Here is a 17,223-nt window from a genome sequence, read left to right as displayed (position 1 = left end):
TGATGAGAACACCAGGGCCCGATCACACAACGCTCTTATTCTCTGTCTTCATTAATTTACGATCTGTTTAACAGCCCTGTCTAATACGCTATTAGATAGAACTGATATTCAAAGAAAGTAGACAGTAAATGAAAAAGTATTAGCGTTTGCCTTGTGGTTGATTCCCAGTGTCGCTGAGCAAAAATCATGCTTGGTCCCCTCAAAGTTGCGTTGGATTTTCTCCTTAGTGTAAAAATTGAGAGGTCCATCTATCAATGTTTGCCATGTTCATAGAGTTAGTTTGTTGAGTAAATATATAGGCTATAATCTGTGTGTGTACACCATTTTTAAAAATGGTCGATGCCAGTGTTTCACATGCGTTCGCCAATCAGCATACACTTACGTCACTGGTAGTTCCCATTGTCCTGGGTTAGACCCTACTCTGAAGTAAGAGCTCATTTATTTCCCCCAAAAGGCATTCCTAGAACTAAAATCGTTCCCAGTTCCTGTGGTGCGAACATGCCAAAAAGCAGGTACATCTGCCAATAGGTCTAGCAAAAGGTTCATCCAGTGCGAAATTCCCTACAGTTTAGTAAGTACATCCCTAAGGTCACTGGTTAGTAGCCTATAAGAAATGTGAGGTATACGGTCAGTGTCATCAACCAACCACCATGTCCCGCCTTGATGAGAAGAAAAAGATTTGACTTAAATATCTTTGACTCAGAAAGACGTATATTGTGTAGAAAGACGTATATTGTAAGTAAATGATTCTATTGATATTCCAGAGTTAGATCAGATGCTTTTCCAGTTTATTAAAAAAGTGTTGTCAATATTTTTTAGATAATAATGTGCTAATTCCTGTCATTTCCTGTATTTTAAATATATATATATATATAATACAATTTAATATTTTAACTGGTTGTTATGACTCTGTGATCAAATAATACTGTATTATATTATAGTAGGCTATATATATATAATAGTAAGGGTAATTTGTGCTATACATGATTCATGCCAAACCAGCAGTATAACAATGCATAAAAGAAAATGCATTAATCTATTTTTTCATCCAGCCATCAGGTCGTCATGTCAGCCGGAAACATCAGCTTTGTTAAGGAATTTTTCATTGTTGGTTTTCCTGGGCTTCAAACAGAATACTATGGCACAGTGGCTGCTCTGCTATTTTTTGTCTATGTGTGTATCTTAGTGGGGAATGGAATATTTCTAGCAATTTTTGCTTTAGAAAAATGCTTACATAAACCTATGTATTATGTCATCTTAAACCTAGTTGTAAGTGATATATTATTCAGCACTACTACCTTACCAAAAATTATTACTAGGTATTGGTTCCAAGCTGGTAGTATTTCATTTAGTGGTTGCTTCATTCAAATGTATTTTGTGCATTATTTTGGTTCAGTCAATGCTTTTATCCTGGCAGTAATGGCCTTTGATCGGTATGTAGCCATCTGTCATCCTCTAAGATATCCTAATATACTCACAAAATCGAACATTTTCTATCTTTGTCTCATTGTATGGGTGCAAGGACATGCATGCTCTTTAATGATGGCAATAAGGGCATACCCTCTTCCTTACTGCGCAGAAAACACCATTATGCACTGTTACTGTGATCACATTTCTATCACATCACTTGCATGCACTAACAGGGCACTGTACAGTGTTCCAGCCTTTGCATTTGCTATGGTTGTGTTGCTCAGTCCTCTGACCTTCATTGTTTTCTCTTATTGCACCATCATTGTGGCAGTTCTGCGTATATCGAGCGCTCAAGGAAGAATGAAGACTTTCTCCACCTGCAGTCCTCAGCTCGTCATAATAGCTCTCTATTTTCTACCCAGGTGTTTTATTTATTTGGCAAGCAATATTGGTATTAACTTCAGCACTGATTTACGATTAATCATTATTATGATGTATAGTCTTTTTCCACCCATGATCAACCCCCTCATATACTGTTTAAGGACAAAAGATGTCAAGGAAAGCTTACTTAAAAGGCTAAAGATTTCAAAAAATCCCCAAATTAATCCAACAAAAGATTATGTATCCACTGTGTGTACGTAAATTATTACAGCAGTCATACATTAGAAAAAACTACAAAAACAAAATAGTATTCTTTAAATGTCATGCAGCATACTGAACTAGAGCTACTGTAAGAACATAGTATTTATCCACAAAATTTGCATCATAGGAAAGATATCTTTTGTCTTTTGCTTATATTCCAGTTCTCATATTTTAATGTTCTGCTTTTTGAAGCCAGGAAACACAACTGATGTATCTTTTACTGTAAAAAATAAACTTGAAACTATATTTTAAAGCAAAAGCAAAGATTTGTGTTTGTACACGACTTAATCTAACATCATGTGTTATTGCAACTTTATTTAAACTTTTAAATAAAGTTTACTTACAAATGTATTGCATTTACACTGAAAAAGTCAATACATTAATTTTGTACATTGTGTGATCATTCGAAATTATGTCAGCAACTGAATAATGGTCATTATGGAACATTTAACTAAGTGTTCCCATTTTGTATAGATAATGAAACTGAAAGGTTCCTGTGTAGGTGTGCAATAGAGCCTGTCCCTCCGGCCCAGAGGTGGGTAGAGTATCCAAAAACTGTACTCAAGTAAAAGTACAAGTACTTCTAGAAATATTTACTCAAAGTAAAAGTAAAAGTAATAATCTTAATAGTTACTTGAGTAAGAGTAAAAAAGTATCCAATGAAAAAACTACTCAAGTAGCGAGTAACTAGTTACTTCGGATCATATAGGCCTATATATATTCAAAATGTTAAACTTCCATAGATTATAGATTCAGGGCCCACAACTTAAACGATTTCAAGTATTTAGTTGTTTATTTGTGCATAATTTGGGCTTCCAGCTCATAAAACCCACGAAAACAGGATTTCAAAAAATTTGAATATTACATGAAATCACACAGTAATTACACAGTGATACCATGGTCATTGAACCAGGTTTTGGTTCTTTTGGCAGTGTGGGCAGGTGCAAATCTTGCTGGAAAATGAAGTCAGCATCTCCATAAAGCTTGTCTGCTGAAGGAATCATGAAGTGCTCTGGACATGTCCTGGTAGACGGCTGTGTTGAGTGGACAGCACAGTGGACCAACACCAGCCGATGACATGGCTCCCCAAACCAACACAGACTGTGGAAACTTCACACTGGACTTCAAGCATCTTGGATTGTGTGCCTCTCCATTCTTCCTCCAGACTATGGGACCTTGGTTTCCAAATGAGATGCAAAATTTGCTCTCATCAGAAAAGAGGACTTTGGTCCACTGTGCTTTATTAAATCCAGAGTCAACGCAGTCATCTACCAGGACATTTTCAGAGCACTTCATGCTTCCTTCATTTTCCAGCAGGATTTGCACCTGCCCACACTGCCAAAAGAACCAAAACCTAGTTCAATGACCATGGTATCACTGTGTAATTACTGTGTGATTTCATGTAATATTCAAATTTTTTTAAATCCTGTTTTCGTGGGTTTTATGAGCTGGAAGCCCAAATTATGTACAAATAAACAACTAAATACTTGAAATCGTTTAAGTTGTGGGCCCTGAATCTATAATCTATGGAAGTTTAACGTTTTGAATGGAATTATGGAAATAATTAAATAAATAAATATCTTTTCCATGATATTCTAATTTTTTGGAAAGGGTTTGTATATATATATATATATATATATATATATATATATATATATATATATATATATATATATGAAGACTTCATGATGCAAAAGCCTCTGAGTGCCATCTGAAATTTTCTTCTAAAACAATCATTTTTATCAAGCTCGTATAGGCTATTTAAGTTCAGTAATTTCACTTTAATGACAATTAATAGGTAGGCTACTTTTCATTGCCATTTAAGTGTGAACATAAACATACAAGCTTGATAAAAATGCTCTTTTAGAAGAAAATTTCAGATGGTACTTAGAGGCTTTTGCCTCTGAAGTCGTCATATATATATAAAATGATATTATTTAGATTTTGTTTATTTAAATGACTATTATTATCAGCTATCTTTGCAACAAAAACAGAAGAGAGATGTAAGCATTATTTCTGCCATCTGTATAGCTCGAAATTCATTGCCTGTCCTCTGGTTTGTATAATAGTAACTTATACAACTACATTTGGATTATTAGACAATGTCGAAATAAAGTGAATCTGCAGTGTTGCATTCAAAGGCATTGACAGAGAAGAGTTAAAAACTCTTCACATGTGCTCTCGCTCATGACTGCTACTGAACATCTGAACACAAAAAAAACAAAACAAATAAAAGTACATCGACGGATCTTCTTCTGACTGTTCTCCAAAATATAATCAAATGTATATTTCTGCAAGCATGTTTAAACTGGTTAACTGTCTACGGCAGGCAAAGGCATTCGTTTTCAAGTCGAGTTCGCACGCCACTGCGCAACAATACACACAATACCGCGGGATGGCGGGTGTTCATAAACTGTGAACAATGGTAGCTTTATTTAATGTAAATTAATGTATATGTCCAAAAAACGGGTAATGTCACACTTTCTAGTATTGTGGCGTAATAATCTGTTTGGTTGTAAAATGTATTACCTGAGTGAAATGAAATCGAATATATCGTCCTGACTCCTGTGGAATCATTCATTCACAGACAGCTTACGAAGATGTTCAACTAATACAGATCTTCATCACTGGCAAAAATATGATGCATTTGAAGATTTGCTCTCACTTGACAGTACTGTAGGTCCACTGCCACTTCATCTAACGCTCTTGATGTGCTTAAATCTTCCTGTTACGACTCCGAGTCCAGTGTGAATTGAAATCGCTTCAGATGATTCAGTGCGTGCAGGGAACTGAACAGAATCAGGAACTGAATCATTCAAACTGATTCGCGAACCGACTTAGACAGATCTGCCAACTTGTTTGATGAAGTCTTTGAACAGAATCGACTCAAAAGAGTGATTAATTTGTGAATTGAGCATCGCTCAAGTCCAGAAAAAAAGATACAGCGCGCTTGGAATAAACTACGCATTTAACAACACATATTGCATTAAAATAAAGTAACGAGAGGAACGTCGCCCAATGTAACGAAGTAAAAGTACAGTTTTTTCATTAGAAATGTACTCAAGTTAAAGTAAAAAGTACCCACATTCAAATCTACTCTTAAAAGTAAAAATTTTCTAAAAAAGTACTCAAGTAATTGTAACGAAGTAAATGTACTTCGTTACTACCCACCTCTGCTCCGGCCGAGATGGAGACAGGATTTTACAGTCTGTACTTCATAGTACCCAAGAAGAGCGGGGGGTTACGGCCAATCTTAAATCTGCGTGTCTTGAATCGGATCTGTGTGTCCCTTCACAAGCTCGCATACTAGATGCTCACGCAGAAACGCATCCTCACGTGAGTTCACTCCCAGGATTGGTTTGCAGATCTTCCTGAAGGACGTGTACTTCCATTTCACGATTTTACTTCAACACAGAGCGTTTCTTCGCTTTGCGTTCAAGGGTTGAGCATATCAAAGTCACGGAAGCTGCCCCGCTCAGGGAGGTGGGCATTCGCATCCTCAACTATCCTTACCACTGGATCAATCTGGCCCAGTCCGGAGATCAGTTATGCATCACAGGGACCTGGTGCTCAGGCACCTCAGCCATCTGGGGCTTCGAGTCAACTGGGAAAAGGCCATCACACCAAGCTGTCGGCAAACATTCAACCCGTGGTCGGACCTTGCTTTTCTATGGGTCGGAGTGCCCCTTGAACAAGTGTCCAGACATGTTGGATGCCTCAAGTTGCTAGCAGCGACCACCACCTTCAACTAAACCATGCAAAGACAGAACTGCTTGTGGTCTCGGCCAAACCAACTCTACTCCCACAACTTCTCCATTCAGCTAGGTTCGTCTTCCATAACTCCATCAAGGTCAGCCAGGAACCTTGGAGTTGTGATTGATGATCAATTGAACTTCACAGACCACATTGCTAGAACTACCCATTTCTGCAGATTTGCCTTATACAACATTGGGAGGATCAGGCCCTTCCTATCAGAGCATGCTACAAAACTCTTTGTCCAAGCTCTTGTTCTATCCAGACTGGACTATTGTAATGCTCTCTTGGCAGGTCTTCCAGCTTGCACTGTCAAGCCTCTGCAACTGATCCAGAATGCTGCAGCTTGAGTTGTCTTTAACGAGCCGAAGAGAACACAGGTCACACCTCTCCTCACGAAATTGCACTGGTTGCCAGTTGCTGCTTGCATCAAATTCAAGGCACTGATGCTTGCCTACAGAACAACCACTGGCTCTGCTCCCTTTTACCTAAAGTCATTACTCCAGACTTAAATGCCATCCAGAAACGTGCATTCTGCAAGTGAACGTAGCCTCGTGGTGCCATCTCAAAGAGGCACTAAATCACTTTCACAAACCTTTACCTTGATTGTTCCATGCTGGTGGAATGACCTGCCTAACTCAACCCGAGCTGCTGAGTCCGTAGCCATTTTCAAGAAACGGCTGAAGAACATTGGGCAGTGAAATTTGCATGCCGAGTCTACCCGAGTCTACCCGGACATACGGGTATAAATTGGACCGGCATTATTTACTTCATTTATGTTTTGCTGAGGAGCCAAGAAAGGATCCCGGCCATTCAGCGGTGTTTCCGGGCTGTGGCAGGGGGGATGCAATGTCTCTGTTCCCTCCTTCTACTAACCTAGACATTCCCATTCAGTCAGTCACTTTTCGATGTTACATCGGACTGTCGTCATGGGGTCCGTATGGAAAGCACCATAGCCACTGAACTGTGTTACGAGTGTTGGAGACAAGCTACAGCGTGCCCTTTTGGTAACTGCTCTCACAATGTCGTAACCTACCCAGAGCCCCATGTAAGCCAAAGGAGGTAGTCCTCCATACTGAAGGGGATGGAAGGAACATGGTTTTCTCTGGGGACCGTTGAAGCTGGTGTTCCTTCCCCAGGGAGGAGTGCTTCGGAACTCAATTCCCGTCATTTTTCAGACATGACCATAACTCTGGGTAAGCATGCGCAATCCCAAAGGAGAGGAACGATATGGAGATCACACCCTGCCCGAAGGGAGGTACGTGTGGAGGTTACACATATGGACTGACCCGTGGGGCAGTACTACATATGGAAGATCTCTAAGGTATTTACTATGTTTCAGATAGGTACTATGTTCCCTGGCTAGGTAGGACCTACCACAGAGATCTTCCATATGTAGTACTGCCCCACGGGTCAGTCCATATGTGTAACCTCCACACGTACCTCCCTTCGGGCAGGGTGTGATCTCTGTATTGTTCCTCTCCTTTGGGATTGCGCATGCTTACCCAGAGTTATGGTCACAGGTTACGACATTGTGAGAGCAGTTGCCAAAAGGGCACGCTGTAGCTTGTCTCCAACACTCGTAACACAGTTCAATGGCTATGGTGCTTTCCATACGGACCCCATGACGGCAGTCTGATGTAACATCGAAAAGTGACTGACTGCATGGGAATGTCTAGGTTACTAGAAGGAGGGAACAGTGACATTACATCCCCCCTGCCACAGCCCGGAACCACCGCTGAATGGCCGGGATCCTTTCTTGGCTCCTCAGCAAAACATAAATGAAGTAAGTAATGCCGGTCCTATTTATACCCGTATGTCCGGGTAGACTCGGGTAGACTCGGCATGCAAATTTCACTGCCCAATGTTCATTGGCTCGTTTTATTACCACTTGGAGGTGATTGGGCTCCCAGGCGAGGCCCCATGACGTCAGTCCAATGTAACGTCTCCGTTCCCACCTTCAGGGAACAGGGGTTACATTAGTAACTTAGGCGTTCCCTGTAATGCATTACCCCCAACATTGGTCCACATCTGTAACGCAGAGAGCTCTCAGAGATGAGTAAAGGCAGGATCCATGTGCAGGAGGATGTGTAAACTTTATTTAAACTTTTTTTATTATTTAAACTTTATTTAAATAATAACAATAACAAAGTAAACATGAGAAAACCATGGAGCAGAACTGAGAACCTCAGTGAAACATCCAACAAAGGACAAGGAACATGATAAACGCTGAGGTTTAAACACACACAGGGTAACCCTTAGGGGTCCAACGTGTTTTTGGGGTCCTTGAGATGTTTTTACATGCCCTGACATTTGTGCTTTTTTCAGTTGCTTATAAACATATTAATGGCAAAGGTGTCATTACACTCTATTCAGAACAAACAGGGCTACCATAATATGTGAGAAACATGTATGTACATGTTTGTATTTTTGAGAGAATAATGTTTATGCATGGTTATTGAAAAAACTACAAATTTAAGTTTCTGAAATAAGGTCACAAAACACATACTAAATGTGTGTCCACAAGACTTTTGACTATGTTGTCGTCTTGAGTTTTCGTCTCAAAATGATCTGAAAATCATCCTATCTACTCATTCACATAAAACAATACATTGATTTAAATTTTGTAAGACACTTTTTGTTTAAAAAGGCAATATGCATGGGGGCAGAAATGATCATGAACAATGTTGTGATTCACACCTGAGAAGACAATGACCTGCATAATGAGCCGCATAATTAGCCTCTCAGTCAGGTATGTCACTGAGAGGGAACTACTAGAAAGAACAAAATAAATTTTGTATGCATGCAAATTGTATAATATCCGAGTTAAATATTTCTAGTAATTGTGCAGTTAATTCTCATACGGTATTTTTAGAAAGTTTTGGAATATTTATCCTCTCCCCAAATTTGTCACTAATGAAACACAATAATAAATAATTTAATGAGAAGGCTTATATTGACCTATTAGGATTTTGTTTACATCTACTTTGTAAATATATATTTTTTTGCTTTTTAATTAAAAAGTTTTCACCTGTAAATTAACAACAATTTACAATTTTAACAATATTTCAAGTGAAATCTTTCTTTGTAAAAAGCATACATTTTATCATACGTATTTCAAAGTTAAGGATTCCTTAGTTTGAAAATACATTGGAACAAACACTATAATAACATCTTAGTTGATTCAATATACCTCCTTTATTTTTGACAAAACATCCCATACTATTTATTTAACATATGAGCAGAAATTGCCGAACAAAAGCTTAATTGATGTGGCAGTAGTCTATTTTACAGTAAAAACTTATAATCTATCCAAAACTAGTCAACGAAATATTGTCTAAACATTCATATTTCGTCTGTAACATAACTGTCACGGTTCATGAATTCGCTGACTCTTTCTCGCACTGTGTTGTTTTGTGTGTGTGCGGTGGGCACGGTCGCTTATCACTCTGATTATCCGGACCAGTTGCAGCTGATCAGCGGCACCTATTTATACTCACTGTTTTCGTCTTGTCTTTGTCAGATCGTTGTGGAGTTGTTCCCGGTGTGTTTTGTCCACTGCCTGTTTCCTGTTTACTGTGGAATTGTACTCCCGTCTGTCCGCGCTGCCGGCGATCCTCGGAAGCCTTCTCTTCAGGTGTGGGCGGTGCTTCCGAGTTCCTGTTCGGACTTCGGTGCATCTGAGTTCCGTTTCGGACATCTTCACACCACCATCTTTATCCTGGATCGGGTTGCCCATCAGCGTCTCTGCGCCACCAGGAGAGACTGTTCCAGACATTTGTTATTTGCTTCATTGCACCCTCCAGCTACTGAGATAAATAAACACTTTTTACTTGCGTTTGAATCCGTTGTTCTTTACCGTTACAGAACGATCTGACCCTAAAATGGATTCAGCAAGTACCCCTGATTTAGGTGAGTTCCTGTCTCACAGTATATCGCGCATGGATCAACAGGAGGAGAACTTGGCTGTTACTGGTCGTGCTGTGCATGCCTTGGTGGCGTAGGTGTCCGAGCTCACCCAGCAGCTTCAACATCTAGCGGGTCCCACTGCGCCACCCACGCCGCCTGTTCCCCCACCCCTCCTGAACCCAGCCGTCAACCAGAGCCGCGATTACCTACCCCAGAGTCATATTCGGGTGAGCCAGAGTTTTGTAGAGCATTTTTATCCAAGTGCTCTATTTTCTTTTCTCTTCAGCCACTGACCTTCAATACCGAACAGTCAAAGGTGATGTTTCTGCTGACACTGTTATCAGGACGTGCGGCTCTGTGGGGAACGGCGGTGTGGGAGAACCAACATCTGTGCTGTTCCTCGTTCCAGGCAGTCTCGGAGGAGATGAAGAGGGTCTTTGATCGAGCAGTCGAGGGTCGAGAGGCGGCTCGGCGACTCACAGACCTTCGTCAGGGAGATAGATCAGTCTCCGAATACTCGATCGAGTTCTGTACCCTCGCCACGGAGTGCCACTGGAACAAGGAAGCGCAGTGGGACATGTTCCTGCATGGGCTGGCTGACCGTATCCAATGGGAGATTTATACCCTGGATCTCCCAAAGAAGTTGGATGGACTGATCGAACTGGCTCTACGGGTGGACTCTCGTCTTCACCGTCTGCAACAACGTACACGGATACCCTTGGTCCCTGGAGTTTTCGAGCGCCCTCAAGCCAGTGGTAACGATACGGTCAGCCCCATCTTCGATCACAAGCCCATGCAGGTGGGTAGAGCTCGTCTTTCCCGGGAGGAGAGAGAATGTCGGAGATCCAAAGGACTGTGTCTCTACTGTGGCGGGGCCGGTCACTTTCTTAACACCTGTTCTGTAAAAGATTGGGCCCGGCAGTAAGTATGAGGCTACTGTCGGGCAGGATCTCCACTGAAAAGACCTCATCTTCCACTCTCCTTCCAGTAAGACTGCTATGGGCAACCCGGTCTCATCGTTGCCAAGCCTTATTGGATTCGGGGGCCGAAGGTAATTTTATGGACTTGTCTTTTGCTCGTCAACTCCAGATACCCATCACGCCTCTCAGTAACAGGATTTCAGTTAATGCACTCAATGGACAAGAACTTCCCACTAAAACACTCACTATTGGCCCATTAACACTCGTCACGTCAGGAGACCACTCGGAGGAACTCTCATTTCTTCTGCTGGACTCTCCTCTGGCTCCCATTGTCCTCGGTCATCCTTGGCTCATACAGCACAGCCCTAGGATCGACTGGGGACACAACTCCGTGTCCGCTTGGAGCACTCAGTGTTATGCGTCTTGTCTAGTGTCTGCTTGTTCGTCTGTGTCTGGTTCTGTTTTGCAGGAGGATTCAGTGAATTTGTCAAACGTGCCCGTAGAGTACCTCGACCTGAAGGAAGTGTTCAGTAAGTCCCGGGCTGCCTCTCTTCCTCCGCATCGTCCCTATGACTGTGCGATAGACCTACTGCCAGGTACGTCTCCGCCTAAGGGCAAATTATACTCACTCTCTGTTCCAGAGAGGGAGGCCATGGAGAAATATATTTCTGATTCCCTAGCAGCCGGGCTCATCCGTTCTTCCTCTTCTCCAGCGGGGGAGGGGTTATTTTTTGTGGGGAAGAAGGATGGCTCTCTGCGGCCCTGTATTAATTACCGAGGGCTGAACAACATCACGGTAAAAAATACTTATCCTTTGCCGTTGATGTCTTCAGCCTTTGAGCGGTTGCATGGAGCATCCGTCTTCACTAAATTGGACTTAAGGAATGCCTATCATTTGGTCCGCATAAGGGAGGGGGATGAGTGGAAAACCGCCTTCAATACCCCCAGGGGCCATTTTGAATACTTGGTCATGCCTTTTGGACTGTCCAACTCCTCTGCAGTTTTTCAGGCACTCGTCAATGACGTGCTGAGAGATATGGTTGACCAGTTCATATATGTTTACCTGGATGACATATTGATATTTTCATCTTCTCTCCAGGAACACGTTCAGCACATCAGACGAGTGCTTCAGAGGTTGCTAGAGAATGGGCTTTTTGTCAAGGCGGAGAAATGCGCTTTTCATGCACAGTCTGTTCCTTTCCTAGGGTATATCATCTCGTCTGAGGGAGTGCGCATGGATCCCGACAAGGTTAAGGCTGTGGTAGATTGGCCAGTCCCGGATTCTCGTAAGGCCCTGCAGAGGTTCTTGGGATTTGCCAATTTCTATCTGCATTTCATTTGCAACTTCAGCCAACTAGCCGCTCCTCTGACCGCCTTGACCTCCTCCAGAATGACGTTCAGTTGGTCTGGTGCAGCCGAGGCTGCATTTTCCAAACTCAAAGGCCGCTTTGTTTCGGCTCCCATTTTGATAGCCCCTGATCCATCACGTCAGTTTGTGGTGGAGGTCGACGCATCAGAGGTGGGGGTAGGTGCGGTTCTTTCCCAGCGCTCTTCCACAGATGACAGGATGCATCCTTGTGCCTTTTTTCCCCATCGTCTTTCGTCTGCTGAACATAACTATGACATTGGTAACAGAGAGTTGTTGGCAGTAAAGTTAGTGTTGGAAGAGTGGAATCATTGGTTAGAGGGGTCGGGGGTACCCTTTGTCATTTGGACCGACCACAAGAACTTAGAATAGATCACATCCGCCAAAAGACTTAATTCGAGGCAGGCTCGGTGGGCACTTTTTTTCGGTCATTTTGTTCTTTCGTACCGTCCGGGTTCCAAAAACATCAAACCCAATGCTTTGTCTCGCATTTTTATCGTTCTGATCGCCCGTCTACTCCCGAGTGTATTTTACCTGAGAGATTCATTGTCTCCACACTCACATGGGAGGTTGAGTCGAGGGTCAACATGGCCTTAGAAGGGGTAACTCCGCCTGGTTGTCCACTTAGCAGATTGTTTGTGCCGGAAGAACTACGGTCCGACGTTATTCAATGGGGTCATTGTTCCAACGTGGCTTGTCATCCAGGAGTAAACCGTACCAGTTTTTTGGTCAAGCAACGATTCTGGTGGCCAACTTCCAATCAACCCCCAGATGGGTTACTCCAACCGCTGTCTGTCCCTTCGAGGCCCTGGTCCCATATAGCGCTAGATTTCATCACCGCCCTCCTGCCCTCCCAAGGCAAGATGGTCGTTTTGACCGTAGTGGACCGGTTCTCGAAGGCGGCTCATTTTATTCCCTTGCCCAAATTACCCTCTGTCAAGGAGACAGCGGTGACTGTCGTAGATCAAGTCTTTCGCTTACATGGCCTCCCGATGGATGTGGTTTCCGACAGGGGGCCCCAATTCGTGTCCAAATTTTGGCAAGAGTTTTGTAAATTGCTGGGAGCTATGGTTAGTCTGTCTTCGGGTTATCATCCCCAGAGCAATGGACAAACTGAGAGAGCCAACCAGGACATCCTGGATCACTCCCTTATTGATGATTACAATCAACGGGTAGGTTCTTCGGGGACCGCCAGGAGGCGCTCCTAGGGGGAGGGGTACTGTCACAGTTCATGAATTCGCTGACTCTTTCTCGCACTGTGTTGTTGTGTGTGTGTGTGTGTGTGTGGTGGGCACGGTCGCTTGTCACTCTGATTATCCACGCCAGCTGCAGCTGATCAGCGGCGCCTATTTATACTCACTGTTTTCGTCTTGTCTTTGTCAGATCGTTGTGGAGTTGTTCCCGGTGTGTTTTGTCCACTGCCTGTTTCCTGTTTACAGTGGAATTGTACTCCCGTCTTTCCGCGCTGCCGGCGATCCTCGGAAGCCTTCTCTTCAGGTGTGGGTGGCGCTTCTGAGTTCCTGTTCGGACTTCGGTGCATCTGAGTTCCGTTTCGGACATCTTCACACCACCATCTTTATCCTGGATCGGGTTGCCCATCAGCATCCCTGCGCCACCAGGAGAGACTGTTCCAGACATTTGTTGTTTGCTTCATTGCACCCTCCAGCTACTGAGATCAATAAACACTTTTTACTTGCATTTGAATCCGTCGTTCTTTACCGCTACAATAACGTTATTATGATATATTATTATAAGGCGTATAAATGTTCATTTACAGTTTAATGCGTTGCTTATACAAAAACATTTTATTTCAACATATTTCAACCTATTTCAGTCGATTTTTACTCATCTCAGTATAGCAATATAAACAACACCGCGCATCTGTGCCGTTCATTCACACATAGACACGCTATTCATATAAACAGTCTTTTCTATGGACATATAATGCTCTTTTTTATGGACTGCCTTCAAATGTACTCCACAAACTCCAGATAGTACAGAACTCGCCTGCTCGAATCATCTGCAGAACTCCCCTAGCTGAACACATTACTTCCATATTACAATACTTGCAGTGGCTCCCAGTTAAATATCGTACTAATTTAAAAATTCTTCTTCGTACTTACAAGGCACAACAATCTTGCCCCTTTATACTTATTTGACCTTCTTCATATTTACACTCCTTCTCAGACTCTAAGATCATCTTCTTCACTCACACTTGTTCTCCCTAGAACTCGCACTACTTCCATGGGGTCCCGAGCCTTTAGTCATGCAGCTCCTTATTTACCAACCTGCTGCCACAGGATGTGTGAAACAGTGGAAGTATTCATGTTTTTAAATCTCGTATGCAGGCTGTAATAATGAGTATTTGTTTACTGTTGATTGTTTTATTGTGTTTGTAAGGTGCCCTTGAGTGTCATGTATGGTGCCTAAAAATAAAATGTATTATTATTATTATTATTATTATTTTCATTTGTGTTTCAATAGCACACACTAGGGATGGGCAAATGAAGCCTCATGAAGCACTGAGGCTTTCCCCTGAATGTTTCGGAAAAAGATTTGAAGCATCAAGAGTGTCGAAAATAGCGCCATCTTGTGGCAGGTCAATTTATTTTTTAGTAAATGGACTTAAACTTGACTTAAAGTAGTGGTCTGGGTTCAAACATTTCGACGCGCAAAGTGAAGCATTCACGTGACTGGAAAGAAAGTGAGGCTTCGTTTTTTTGCTGATCACGTGTTTCTCTGAAAACAATACGCGCTCCAGCACAGAGCTTCATGAGAAATTGCGCAGATAATAAGTTGCCATGAGAATGACTGACATCTCTTTATTTTCATACAGATTACATAAACAGAGAATATTTGTTTTCGTTTTGAATTATGTAATTTAAAAGTAGACACACAGAATGTTTATAAAGATATATTGCTCATGCCTGTGTGACTAGTATTCACTGAGTTTTGTTTAAGTTTCGAGACATGCTCCAGAAAAAAACATTTTTAGACAATAGACACCAGACACATTTTTAAACACAAGACAGGGGAACACAAGACAGGAATCATGAGAACATCACAGGCAATGATGTACCGTGCTAGATCCAGCCTTGTGCCAGATTCAACACTCTCCACACCTTACTCTCTCAGCCTCTTTCCGTGCACCTGTGCCACCTGTGCACTCTGAACTGGCTTATATGTTGTACAGTTGGTTTGATCACATCATTAGAAACAAGTGTGAACAATGTTTACTCATTGTGTGTAAATAATGACAACAGTGTTGTAGTTGTGTTTGACTTTTGCCGCTTGTGTTTACCGTTTTCCAACACAAGTGCATGTTATGGAACAGCAGGGATGAGGAGAGGCAAGAATCTAACTGGAGCAAATAATTAAATTTATTCACAAAAACAAAGGTAATGCACACTGAAAAGACAGGAATCATGACAGAGAACTCCCCCTCCCTCTTTTACGGAGCAGATTCCATATGCTCCTTACAGTTTTTCTCAATTGTTTACACACAAATACTGCTTGAGACACAATGACCACAACATATAACTCATGCACCAACCCCCTGAACCAATTCTGCTAAACTACAAGCACAACTCCTGCTTTACATTTAAATTGCAGTTCTAAAACACACTTTTTTTCAAAACACTACACACAATTCTCTGCATTTGGCACAATTTTCATGCAGAAAATCTCTTGTTTTCACAAGGAACACACAGTCATTCAAATATGCACGCTGACTCATGGGCAAATACCTGTCACACAGTTTTACAATTAGCAATCAGAGCTTTAGCATAAAAGGGCAACAGGAGCTCTTCTGTTTTGGAGCAATGGATGCCAACATTGGAAACAGAGCCAGAGCCAGGGACCGTAATCTCTGATGAGATCCGAGCCACTTTAGTTGACCATTTGGTCAACCATGGTCTAACAATGAGGGAGGCTGGGCAAAGAGTACAGCCAAATTTGAAAAGGTACACTGTAGCATCCATCATACGGACTTTCCGAAATGAGAATAGGTAGGAAATCTACTCTCACTAGAAAATTGCAGTACTGCATATCAATACAGTACTCAATGAGTACAGTAGTACAGTATTGCCTGTGGACTGTTCTGTAGGACTGTAAAAATAAAGTATGTTTCAAATATTTGGGAAATGTATTCCTACTTTGTATTCCTAGACAGTATTTACAGTATTTTACTATTTGTTTGGCAGAATTGAAAGATTACCAACACAAGGTGGTTGGGAACATGTTCTGTCTCGTGAACAGGAAACTGAAATCATGAACATGGTCCTAGAAAATAATGCCATAACATTATGGCAAATACAAAGAAAAATAATAGAAAACAATGAGATATTTCAAAATATTGATAGGGTAATCTTATCAACACTGGACCGTGTCTTGCGCAGAAATAATCTGAGGATGAAGCAGGTCTACATGGTGCCATTTAAACGCAATTCAGAAAGAGTCAAATAATTGCGATATAACTATGTGCAAGTGAGTCCTATACAATCCCACAATTGATGCATTCTCTCAACATTGTATTATAAATTTTTCAGTATTGGAATCATAATGATTGTGCTTCACAATAGTGACCACTCCATGTCTATTTCTGATATTGTCATGTGTGTTTCAGAGAGTCCTTGAGCTAGAGGTGGCTGCAGTGGAGCACCAGTTCGTCTTCATTGATGAGGTTGGATTCAACCTCACAAAAAGACAAAAGAGGGGAAGGAATATCATCGGCCAGCATGCCTTGTTGAAGTCCCTGGCCAGCGCGGAGGGAACATCACAATGTGTGCAGCGATTACCCACCACGGCGTCATCCATCACCATGCTACCCTTGGCCCGTACAACAGTGTCCATCTGATCACATTCCTGGACACCCTACACAACACACTCATTCCACCAGATCAGATAGACGGCCCAGAGCAGCTCAGGTACGTTGTTGTAAGTTTCCACCGGGCTGCTCTGGTTCGTAACTGGTTCACTGCCCACCCACACTTTTTAGTTGTTTATCTCCCTCCATATTCTCCATTCCTCAATCCTATTGAGGATTTTTTTTCTGCCTAGAGATGGAAAGTGTATGACCAAAATCCACAAACGCGTATACCCCTTCTCCAAGCTATGGAAGACGCATGTGGAGATATAGCAGTTGATGCTTTTCATGGCTGGAATCGCCATGCTAGGCGATATTTTCCCCGCTGCTTGGCCAGGGAAAACATTGCTTGTGATGTG

At 42.1% G+C, this 17,223-nt stretch overlaps 1 protein-coding gene across 1 annotated transcript; it reads left to right on the top strand.

Annotated features, from left to right (window-relative positions):
- Positions 1-1,065: 1,065 nt before the first annotated feature.
- On the top strand, positions 1,066-2,052 carry or30bt1 (odorant receptor family 30, subfamily BT, member 1; the record flags this gene model as incomplete). The annotated part of the gene is made up of 1 exon (XM_079887134.1): positions 1,066-2,052. One exon carries the CDS (start codon positions 1,066-1,068, stop codon positions 2,050-2,052), a length of 987 nt encoding a protein of 328 aa, XP_079743260.1.
- Between the last annotated feature and the right edge of the window lie 15,171 nt (positions 2,053-17,223).

The sequence above is a fragment of the Squalius cephalus genome, assembly GCF_949319135.1.
Source record: "Squalius cephalus genome assembly, chromosome: 11".
NCBI lineage: Eukaryota > Metazoa > Chordata > Actinopteri > Cypriniformes > Leuciscidae > Squalius > Squalius cephalus.
The sequence above is the reverse complement of the archived record's forward strand: the minus strand, read 5'-3'. Positions and strand labels throughout refer to the sequence as shown.